Source organism: Palaemon carinicauda, chromosome 16, assembly GCF_036898095.1.
Source record: "Palaemon carinicauda isolate YSFRI2023 chromosome 16, ASM3689809v2, whole genome shotgun sequence".
Classification (NCBI taxonomy): domain Eukaryota; kingdom Metazoa; phylum Arthropoda; class Malacostraca; order Decapoda; family Palaemonidae; genus Palaemon; species Palaemon carinicauda.
The window spans coordinates 42,484,262-42,496,717 of NC_090740.1; the positions used below are offsets into that span (position 1 = coordinate 42,484,262).

The window sequence follows — 12,456 nt, forward strand, 5'->3', positions numbered from 1 at the left end:
GGTGATTTCAAAACTTATCCTGAACAGATGTTTTGTACTTTATAGAGCTTCTTGAAGTTAGAAATCATTTGCTAGTTCATGGGTTGGAAGAGAGAGGTGGTGTTAGGCAGAAGATTATAAAGAAATTTTATGAATGAATACTCAGCTAGGATATCTTCCTCGAGGCCAGGAGGGTGAGCATGGGCATTGTCCAACACTAACAAACATTTCAGGGGGAGGTGCTTCTCTTCCAAATATTTCCGGACAGTCGAACTGAAACAAAAATTTACCCACTCAGTGAACAAGAGTCTTGTTACCCAGGCTTTTGCATTAGCCGTCCACATCACCAGAAACTTCTCCTTTAGCACTTAGTGGGCCTTGAAGGCTCGAGGAGTCTCCGAGTGATACACCAGTAGGGGCTACACCTTACAATCCCTACTGGCATTTGCACAGGGTGCAAGGGTAAGCCTGTCCTTCATAGGCTTATGTCCGGATAGCTTCTTCTCTTCCGCTGTGTTTTATCACAGTTTAAGACTTACTAGGGGACTGTACCCTTCCTTGATTGTCAACTCGAACGTCTCAACAAAAGCTTCGGCCGCTTTTGTGTCCAAGCTAGCAGCCTCCCAATGCTGCACCACCGAATCCTAGACAGTCTCTTGAATTTTCAAACTACCCCTTAGAAGCCTTGAACTCGTGTGGGTGCCTGCTTTGATGTTCCTTCTGCATCGTCTTCAGCCTCAGTACGCATGAGATCATCAAAAATGGCGCTTGCCTTGTGGCAGATTATTGTCTCGGTGATCGTATCTCTAGCAATTTCCTTGTCCTTAATCCGAAGATGAAGCAGTCTCACCATCTCTTCATGGACATGGCTCCTCTTGATGGAAAAAACAGTAACGACCTTACAAGGTGTTGCTGCTTCGATGGTTTCCTTCTCCATGAGGATGATGCCTATCGTCGACAGATTTTGGCCACATTCCTTAGCGATCACACTCAACTGCATCCCAGCCTCATATTTCTTGATTATCTCCAGCTTCGTCTCCATAGAAAGCATCCTCTTCTTCTTGAACATCAACAGCATTCGTGGTACCCATGGCTAATAATGTATGAGTTGAAAAACGTAACATGATACAGTACAGTACAGTAAACAAAAGCACAAAAGCAAGATTACTATCAAGAATTAAATGTGAACGATAGCACTATCAAAATGAAATGGTCGAGGAATTCCCATTTGTAGATAAATGATGGGATAGGTGCTGACCGATAGGAGAGCAGGATTTTACAGCGGTAACTAGTTTCAGAGTAGGGAGACAACCAATGGGAAAACGGGATAATGGTGGTGCAAATTTTAAAATCATTCTCGGCCGCTGGGCGAATCTTGTACCGTATCTTGTTTCGAATCATTAAATTTTTTTCGTAATACGAGGCGAAAAGATCTTTGCATCTCGTTTTGTATCATGAATTTTTTATATACAGATACTTTTGTATCAAGAGATTGTACTTTCTCTTTATTGCAGTAGATATGACTTATTATAAGGATAGCAAAAGTTTTAACTTCTGTGGAAAGATTTCTGTTGAATGGGCTATTACTTTTGCATCCCATATCAGAGAATTGTGTTACACCTTTTAAGCCCTTAAATGCTGTGTCGGGGGTCTAAATGGATACCCTTTTAAACTGACAATCATATCCTTCTAAATGTACTCTGATATAAGACTTAGTATTTTATTCTTTGTGTCCTTGGCTGGTTGTTTAATCATATAAGAAAAAAGTGTTTGAATATTTGGTTCATAAGAATACCAGTGTTGTGGTTTAGGAAATATTTTATGACTAAATATATCATTTTTAACTCTGTGGACGTCAGCATATTATTCAACTTTATGAAAGTGAATTGTTTCTCTAGGTTGATATGGGAAATTTTTACTTAATACCTCAAAACAGTTTTGGTGTATTGTTTTTGTTGTGTGTTTTTGGGCTTAAGCCATGTCGTCCTGATGGAAGGTTCCTATTAGTAGCTTCCAAGGGATATTTGAACGACAGAGTGATATTCCCAGAGAATTTACCTTTAGGTCTCCAGAATTCTAACTCCTGGCGCAAATATCCTTAAAATTTCTCTTAAGGATATCACATAATCAGGGGATAGCGATCTTCACCCCGAATAGTGTTTTCGCCTCGAGGGGGAAGAGTGGCAAAAATAGAAGGGGAGCTGTTATCAAGGTTACTCTTTTTCCCATAATACTATTGAGTATCTAGATGGCGCCATATTCAAGATGGTGGTTATTCCTATTTTTGTAGTGAATTTGCACGGTGATGTTCCCTGTTGATCTAACGTTTTTGATCGATTTTGTGAGGATTATTATGCTTCTTTCGCCTTTGGAAAGTTGAGTATTGATTCTTTACAGTGTATAATTTTTAGCTCTTGCTTCACAGTGAAATTAGAGTAATTTATTGTGTTAAGGAGCTAGACCTGTTACCGGAGGCGCCATGGGCGCTATTGTTCGTTATGCATATGTTATTTAGTTAGCAGAACGATTTCCCGGTTGCAATAGCATTAATAATTTATGAAAGCTATATAGGCATTATTATACTAGTACAGATATTTATTTTATGCATAGTTTCCTCTTCCTTTGTCGATCGTATACGTTAGAGTTTCGGCGATTTAGGTAACCGAGATTCGTCTTGCCTAGGCTATCTAGCCTAAGTGATGTAGTATACTTTCAGACATTATCCTTGTTTACCCTCGTGTATCGTTTTATTGATTCAATGAGAGATAGTACATCTCCTAGAATTATATAACTCGATACTTATCTCTTGTGGAGATTTAAGGGTAATCCTTCCTTTCCTCTGAGTTCCGCCGCGGACGGCAACCCTTTCTGGTCTTGTCATAGAGTAGTTCACTCCGCCTTGACTAGGCTAGGGTTTTTCTGTCTCCCACCTTTGCCGGTGAGAGCCCGGCTACGGTTTTCGATAGAACCTCAGAGTATTCAGTCTTTCTACCGGCGACATAGATACAGGGTGAGTAGTCACTCCCCTGCCGACTCATAGCCGCCGGCATAGGAGGATAAGCCTCCCTAGGCCGCACCTGAAGTGGTTGTATGAAGCTGCCACCTTCTCCCCTGCGGTCTAGAAGACTAGTCCTGTGTTGGCAGACCCTAGGCTGAAGAATAGACATTCTTCTGCCGCCTAGGACGGCGCCGACACTGAAATGATGTTTCTCCTGTGTTGAGAGGCGGCGGCAGGCTTAACACCACTTCGGCAGACCCTAGGCTGAAGAATAGATATTCTTCTGCCGCCTAGGATGGTGCCGATATCGAAACAAAGTTTCTTCCTTGTGTGGTAGGGGCGGCAACCTTGCCGCCTTCTTCCACACTTTATACAGGACCCTTTTCCCTGCACCTTCTGTCCTTTAGCGATGACTTAGCCGTCGCATTCCTTGTGGCCGTCGTCCTGCAATCTCACCGCTTGCTTGCGGGTGGGTTGCCTGGTAGCTGTTTAGCCACTCAGTCTTTCCCTTATGGACATAAGGATCCGGGAAGGTTGTGCCGGCTATGGCGGCTGCCGGTGGGAGACCCTACTGTCGCTGAAGGTTCTTCAGTCCTCCCTTCGACTGCCATCCACAGTCCTGTAACCGGCAATGACGATAACGGACTTTGTGGCTGGATGGAAGCTTGAATAATGCATTCTCCCCTTCCATCTGAACCTTCTTTGTGGAGGAAGTCAGTAAGATTAAATACTTACATCCTTATTTACTGTAAAAATACATAGTAATAAGGCAGCCCTTCACTCCATGCTTTCTCTCTCTCTATCAGTTAGTGCCGCCAGGTATTAACCCGCTGCCGGCCGGGCCGGTGCCGTCAGGTACTTACTCAGCCGGCGGCATGCCGACTGTACCATTGCCGCCAGGTACTATCTAGCCGGCGACATGCCGGCCGGACTGTGCCGCCAGGTGCTAGCCCTGCCGGCGGTATGCCGGCTGAACTACAGTATATGATTATACAGTAGCCAGTATATTTGCAGTAGAGTATATACTGTAGATAGAAAACTATTATATGTATTATACAGTAGTTATTTCCAACATATTCTGTGTATCCTTGCCCAGTCTTTTGCTGAGACCAATCCTATATTGAAAGAATAGAATTCCTTCAATATTCTGATTAGAAATCAGTTTACAATTTACCCTACAATACTAAATATTTTAGAAAGGTCAGTGGTAGTACACTTTTCTATCCCTAAAGGTTAGAACCCTTATCTTTGAGTTTCCCTGATCAGGAAACTCTATAGTCATAATATTGGAAGGGAAGGTCACAGCAATTGGCTGGGTGGGATACACAAGTATGTGTCTTTTCTAATTTGTAGTCCAGTTGGCGACGTGCCGACCGGGCCGCCAGGTGCTAGCCATGCTGGTAACACACCGGCTGAACTACAGTATATGATTATACAGTAGCCAGTATATTTGCAATATAGTATATACTGCAAACAGAAAGCTATAGTATTATTATACAGTAGTTAATTTCTAACATACCTTGTGTACCCTTGTACAGGCTTTTTCCGAGACCGAACCTATATTGAATGAATAGAATTCCCTCAATACTCTGATTGGAAATCAGTTAATACTTTCCCCACAATATTAAATAATTAGAAGGGTCAGTGGCAGTGTACACTTTTTCTATCCCTAGGGGTTAGAACCCTTCTCCTTCGAGTTGCCCTGATAAAGGAAACTCTTTATCTTTAATATTGGGGGGAGGTTACAGCAATTGGCTGGGAGGGATACACAAGTATGTGTCTTTCCCTATTTCTTTCTAGCTTACTATCCTAAGCTATAATGATTAGAATATGAATAATTGCATATTTGTTTATCATGTGAGATAAACAATCGTATACTCATTTTGTTTTCCTTTCTTTACAGGAGGAACCCCAGATGACATGCGATGCGATCTTCTGCAATCTTAGGGGTAAGTACTTCCATGGTCATGAAGCATGCAGGTCTCATTCCCCCTGCAATATTATTACTGAATCCCTGCAATATTGGGACCCCCAAGTCTGCAATATCTGCCAGACCTTAGTGACCGAATGTTTTGATGACCCCAAGTCAATGGAGTCTAGGGATGCGGCACGTAAAAAGCTACGCAAATGGGTAATTGGGTTCCAGAAGAACTCTCCGGGACCATACCTACCTAACGATAAGATGCGTAGCTTACTGTTCCCGACAGCGGGTAGTGAAATGGTTGTGTCCCAAACACGACTCGCACCTCCCTGCATCCAGATTACCATCGAGATGGATGGCAGGGAGGCACCTCTGGAAGAAGATGACGATGTCTTGTCGGAATTCCTTCCGTCTGTGCCGGCCTCGGAGCCGTTACCCTCGACGTCTTCACCTTCTGCCCCTCCATTGGACAAGACAAGCCAGGCGCTGGCCCATCTTACGGATTTAATGGAGAACATTCGCAAACGAGGCGAAACAAGGGAAGCGAAATTCAAGAGAGAGCTCCGTGAAGCTCCACTTATCGCCTCCCGAGGGTCATTCAAGCAACCCAGAGACCAAGACCTCTCGACATGCTCCAAAACCAATCCCTGGAGGTATGCGGAGTTTATGCCGATTTTGAACGGCAAACTCTACATCTCGGAGAAGATGGGAGCTGTCCCCTTAGACGACATCCAGTTTTGGCCAAGCTTTAATGCTTTCCCTGATTGCTTTATTCGACTGAAGCATGAACTAATGTCAGAGGAGGAGACAGAACCAAAGGAAGTCATGGTTTTCGACCACGATAAGGCACAGGCTCTCTTGTCAAGTAGCCTGAAAAAGGTGGGTTATTCGGTGTTGAAAGTGTCCGCCTTGAGCAAGAAACACCCTACCTTTCTTGCTCCTGCTTCAATAGCATTCCCCTTTACGTGGAAGGCATTTAAATCTGTTGCCAAGGCAGTGGAGGCAAGCAAACCATGCCCTGCAGGAGAAGGAATGGAAGGAAGTCCACCTAACCTTCTCAGTAGGGAAACTGGACGCGGACATCGATGGACGACAGTTTAGCGAGAATCTCCCTAAACTTTCTGTGTTTCTTTTGTGCAAGGACCAAGAAACAAAGGAGAGACTTGCGGCCTCTTTATCCCTACAAAACTGCATAGAGATATGTGCAGCCCAACGAAGTACCCCAGACATGCTCATGGTCCTGGCCAAAATGCATATGGCCACCTTAGTAAAAGACCTATATGCTGGCTGGTGCGGGCAGCACCCGAAGCGGCTGGTCTGCAAGCATCCAAAGAACTAACCCAGTTCCTGGAACATCTGGGATGCAAAATCAACTTCATGAAGTCTTGACTCTCTCCAGCTCAAAGGTTTCAATGGCTGGAAAACCATTGGAACCTGAGGTCACATTGTCTCTCCTTTCTCTTAGGGAAGAAGAAGGAGATCGCAGGGTCGGTCAAGAGACTACCGTAATCCGACAGGATTTCAAGACGCTAACAGGAAAGAGAACTGAACTCTCTCCAGTTCGCAGCAGTGACAGACCCAGTGCCAAGAGCACAGCTGAAAGATGCGTCAGGAGTCTGGAGAAGATACACATCAAACGCTCTAAGAGATCTAAAATGACCGATATCGGCCTTACTTTGATCACTTCTCAACTCATGGTCGAAGGCCAAGAGCCTAATGAGGACAGTGCGCAACCACCTCTTCCATCGATGGTCATCCACATGGATGCCTCAACGGAAGAATGGGGATTTCACTCCCATCAAAGGAAAGTCCAAGGGTCTTGGTCATCTCTGTTCAAGGCCCTTCTCATCAACATTTTGGAAGCCATGGCAGTCCTTTTAACGTAGGGAAAACTCTCCCTACGCAGATCAGCCCTCATCAGGGTGATCTTGGACAGCGAAGTGATAGTGAGATGTCTGAACCGACAAGGCTCGAGATCGTCCCATATAATCCATGTGATATTAGCCATCCCTTGCCTAAAGAGACAGCACCTATCAGTAGTTCACTGATAAATGATCCGCAATGTGACAGCGGATGCTCTCCTCAGGCTCAAGCCGATAGAGTCAGAATGGTCCACAGACGCAGACTCTTTCTCTTCCATCTTGGAACAAGTCCCGGAACTGCAGAACGACCTCTTCGTGACGAGCAACATCAAGAAACTACCTCGATATGTAGCCCCATACAAGGACCCTCTAGAGGAGATAACGGACCCCATGTCCCTAGTTTGGAACGGATGGACCCTGAATTTCCTGTTCCTTCCATCCAATCTCCTGCTGAAGGTCCTCAACATGCTGAGATCCTTCCAAGGAATGGCAGCTCTAGTGGCTCCCAAATAGCCCAAGAGCAACTGGTTCCCTCTGGTGAGGGAAGTGAGGCTGAGGCTGGTCCCTTGTACTGAACCCAGCACTATCTCAACGGGTTCAGAAGTTAACTGTCTTCGATTCATCACAGAGAACCCAAAACCTTCATTTCATGATTTTCTCGCCCAAGTGGTTAAGAAAAGATTTGGGATCTCAAAAGGCAGTATAGATTTCTTAGAAGAATACAAGTCTAAGTCAACTAGAAGACAATATGAATCGTCTTGGAAAAAGTGGGTTGCTTTTGTTAAAGCAATAGGACCAAAAGAAATTTCAATAGACTTCTGTCTGTCCTTCTTTATCCACTTTCATAACCAAGGTCTGGCAGCTAGCACGATAACTACGATAACTAGGCATGCGCTAGACTTGGGCCTGCAGCTCCTCCGAAGCCCATTTCATGGTCTTTGGAGAAGGTCCTACATTATGTTTCATCTGTGAACAATGAAGATTGTTCTCTCAAGGATCTAACCCAGGAGGTTATTTTCCTGTTCGCTATAGCCTCAGGGGCTAGAGTTAGTGAAATAGTAGCCCTATCAAGAAATGAGGGCCACATTCAGTTCACAGAAGTGGGAGAACTGAATCTCTTTCCTGATCCAGCTTTTCTTGCCAAGAACGAGCTACCCACTTAAAGATAGGGTCCCAGGAGAATCTGCCCTCCGAAGGAAGATGTCTCTCTATGTCCAGTAGAGTGTCTAAAGGTCTAACTTCGTAGAACTTCAGACTTCAGGAGAGGACAGCTCTTCAAAGGAGAAACAGCAGGATCAAACTTATCCCTAAAACAACTGAGGGCGAGGCTCACCTACTTCATTCGCAGAGCGGATCCTGACAGTACACCTGCAGGTCATGATCCGAGGAAAATCGCTTCATCACTGATAATATATACAAACTGTGAGACTGTTTGTATATCTGGTGGATACTTATGTTTGTTCATACAATATATGCTAACCTTGAGGCCCCTTTTCTACTGTCTAGTATGACTTCCGTGCAGGGGGCAGGAAGCACTAACATTGTCTATGATTAGTGGTAATGACGGATAACGGTAACGTCATTTGTCTCAATGGTCCAGATGACCATAGAAAAATTGTCCCAAGGTTAAGGCACCTATGAAAATCCACAGATACAGTACTTTCTAGTAATTCTCTGGTAAACTTCTATCAGGACGACATGGCTTGAGCGAAGAATCTATTTTTGGGTGAGATAGCCATGTCGTCCTGATGGACTCACCCTCCTTTTCTATAGAAAATGCCTTGGCAGGATCCCTCCCGAAACTACTATATCTGTAGCACCATGCTCAATGCTACAAGGAATAACCGCCATCTTGAATATGGGGCCATCTAGATACTCAATAGTCGTATGGGAAAAAAGGGTAACCTTGATAACGGCTCCCCTTTTATTTTTGCCACTCTTCCCCCTCGAGGCGAAAATGCTATTCGGGGTGAAGATCGCTATGTGTCGTATCAAGCATACGTCCCCTGATTATGCGATATCCTTAAGAGAAATTTTAAGGATATTCGTGCCAGGAGTTAGAATTCTGGAGATCTAAAGGTAAATTCTCTGGGAATATAACTGCAGTTCAAATATCCCTTGGAAGCTACTAGTAGGAACCTTCCATCAGGACAACATGGCTCTTTCACCCAAAAATAGATTTTTCGCTTCGCTCAAAATCCGTTTTTAAAGATGTACACTAAGTGACATTCTTAAAATATCTTTTAGGAATTTGAAATGGTTACCATTTGGAGTATCCCAGTGTTGCCTATAACTCTCTGAGGAAGAAAATCACAATTTATTAGTGTTGAATGAATTGCACAGTTTATGTAATAAAAGCAAATCTGCTCATGGCTGTACATGCACGCATTTTGTAACTGCATGATACTGTTCCTGCAAGCATACACAAGAACACTGCTGTGTCTATATCTTCAGCTGAATCTCAAAACTTGTCAAAGTGTTTCCTGAGAGCTTTAGCATTGTAGAGTAGATTGACATTTTATATTTAAGGGGAAGTTATGTGCTATACTGTATTGTTATAGACGAGGAAGTGATACAAGGGTAGAAGCTTCAATTTCAGGGTCACCAATATAGATTTCTAAAAGGAACTGCAGACACCAGTTGCTGCCACATAGAGGAAGTATTTCTGTTCTTCAATATCAGTCTACAGTATCCGTTTTGAGACACCAAGGTGAGAACAATTTGTTTGGTGTGCGAATAACTTATTACAGTTTGATATTACCATTTAGCTTATGAATATCTAATAAAGTAGCCTTAATTCAGAGGATGGTATGTAGAAACTAATATGTAAGTGACTGCAAAGACTAATACTACTGTATTAGCATTTAATTTATTACATGCTGCTGGCATGAGCTACTAATTACTGTGCATTTTTTATATGTACCTACTCTCATCATTCCAGTTTTTCCTTGTAGAATCACTGAAAAGATGATGAAGTCATTTTAAAGTAGCTGATGAAGATTCCTTTCAATCATCCCTATCAAAATAGAATAATGGTTAATTGACTTGGTTGACAAAACACAGAAATTTAGTTTTTTTGTTGTTTGACCGAGAAAAGTCTCCCTCAATGTACAGTATATGATTACTAGTTTGAGAGTATTTATGACTTACGAAGGTATTTGTAAATATGTTTTTCAATATTAATCTTACCCGATAATCATGTAGCTGTCAACTCCGTTGCCCGACAGAATTCTACGGACGGGATACGCCAGCGATCGCTATACAAGAGGGGGGTGTACTCACCAGCGCCATCTGTGGTCAGGTACTCCAGTACTTCTTGACAACACCACCTCAATTTTTCCTCTGTCGTGCTTCCGGCAAGACCTACATGGATACGCTTATGATTTTGGAGTCTTTGTTCACGGTTTTGGTGAAGTATTGCTCTGAGATTTCAGCTTTCGCTATACAGGAAGCTTTTCCCTTAGCTTAGATAGCTTTTGGATTGATTTTGATTAATGGTATAACGATCTTTGCTTTAATTTGGAATCCCCCCTTGACTGTTCTCTGATTCAAGATGTCCGACCATGCTCAAGCTCCTCCCCAAAGACGATGTAGGACTTGTATTAGGCGTCTTCCGAAGGCCTCGGTTGATCCTCACACCGTTTGTTCCGACTGTAGGGGAAAATCCTGTCAGTTGGAAGATCGATGTGAGGAATGTGCCGGACTTTCGGAATTTGATTTTATTCAATTCCTCAAGTATACGACTAAGTTAGAGAGAGAGAGAGTTAGGAGGAGTTCGGCTCGCTCTTTACTTTATTCCTCCCCCCATGATCCTCAACCTTTTCCTCCCCCTGTAGTGGCTACCCCCGAACCTATTATTAGTGCTCAGCCTGATATGTCGGATGTTTTACGTGCCATTCAGGCTTTAGGTGATAAGGTGGAGTCGGTAGTGAGTGACCACAAGTTTCTCTTGGCAGATGTCAAGGAACTTAAAGTGAAAAGTGCAGTGGGAAGTGGTAGTGCCAGTGCTGTGCCTAGTGTCAGTGTCAGTGTTGCGCATGAGGATACTTCTGTGCGTGCCAGTCGTCCTCCCAGTCCGGGACCTCTTGCAAGCTCCCAAGCCCAGGGGAGAAGCAATGTCGAAGGGCAAAAGGGTTCGGCAGGCCTTGATCGGCGCACAGTAGTATCCTCAGTGGTTGCGGGTGTATCTTATAGAGATCGTCACTTCCACTCTCAGACGATTGAGCCCTTTATTTCCTCGTCTGCAGAAGATGTTTCCGGGAGGAAACGCTGGACCCAGGTCTCAAGGCCTCTTAAGCGTAAGGTCCAGACCGCGCGAGTCCAACAGCCCGGGTGTAGCCACTGGGCTAGCTCGGACTCGCCGCAGTCATCGGATGGCTGCACGCCTCCTAAGAGAGGTAAAGCGTTGCCTCAACAGACCTCAACTTCTGTTAAAGCTATGCCTCAACAGACCTCAACTTCTGTTGATCCCAAGTTGGCTATGCTGCAGACTATGCAGTCGCAGCTTGCGGTGTTGATGCAGGAGTTTCAGGCAGAGAAGGTTATCACACCTCCTCCTGCGAGCGCTCCCCCACCTCTGCGCAGTCCAGCCTGCCAGACGTATGATGTTGAGGTTCCTCAAGCTACCTCCATGCGTGAGCTGCCGCTTTGGGAGTTGCCAGATACCAGCGCTGTGCAGCAACCTCCACTTTCCTTGAGGCAGGAGCCTCTTGCCACGCGGCAACCTCCTCAACACTTGGGACAGGAGCCTTATGCTTTGCAGCAACCTCCTCTACCCTTGAGGCAGGAGCCTCTTGCGTTGCAACCATCCTCGAGGCAGCAACCTCTTGCGGTGCGACAACCTCCACCATCCTTGAGGCAGCAACCTCAACTCTTGCAGCAGCCACCTCCACTTTCCTCGAGGCGAGAACCTCAACTCTCGAGGCAAGCACCTCAACTCTTGAGGCTAGAACCTCAACTCGTGGGACAAGAGCCTCTCTCTGCGCAGCCACCTCAACCCTTGAGGCAAGCGCAACCCTTGAGGCAGGAACCTCATGCTATGAGACAGCCACCTCAACGCATGCAGCAACCACATTCTTCTCAGCTTAAGCCGCTTCCTATTCAACTTGAACCGCAGACTATGCAGCATGAGCCTCATGCTTTACAGCATTCGCCTCTCACCACGCTTGCTCCTCAGACCCCCGCAGAACCTCCTTCATCCCAGCCTCAGGACTTTGTCATTACCAGCCCTCATCCTCTTCAGCAGAGTCTTGAGGATGAATCCGCTAGTGCGCATGCACCCGTTCTTCAGGATTCAGCCATTCAGCATACTGCTTTATCGTTACCTCTCGCTTCTCAACACTCAGGTGATGAGGTTTCTGAGGATGAAGCGGCTCACCTGGATGATCCTTCATCTGATGTGGAGGAACCCAAGTCATTGCCACCCTCCATTGACTTTCGCAAGGTCCTTACTCTTTTCAGAGAGTTATACCCTGAACACTTTGTTTCTGCTACCCCTCGTTCTCCTCCATCCGAGTTCTCTCTAGGCATGCAACCTGTTAAGTCTGCCTACACTAAGCTTGTCTTCGCCAGATCGTCAAAGAGAGCTTTGAGAATGTTAGGGGATTGGTTGCAGTCAAAGCAGCAACTGGGAAAGACGTCTTTTATGTTTCCGCCTCCTAAGCTGGCTTCTAAGGCGGGCGTCTGGTATGCCACGG

The 12,456-nt window shown here is 45.0% G+C and overlaps 1 protein-coding gene across 3 annotated transcripts in view; it reads left to right on the forward strand.

The window, feature by feature from the left end:
• LOC137655734 (integumentary mucin A.1-like) overlaps positions 1-12,456 on the forward strand; it is a 200,406-nt gene that overhangs the window by 114,780 nt on the left and 73,170 nt on the right. Inside the window, exon 5 of one of the 3 annotated variants that reach the window (XM_068389778.1) lies at positions 9,360-9,396. The exons of 1 other annotated variant lie outside the window; for it this stretch is intronic. In XM_068389778.1, the coding sequence (XP_068245879.1) occupies positions 9,360-9,381 (22 nt within the window). In that variant the 3' untranslated portion in view covers positions 9,382-9,396. Of the gene's footprint in view, positions 1-9,359; positions 9,416-12,456 lie in introns of those variants that run through there. One more of the 3 variants, XM_068389775.1, reaches the window with a different exon arrangement.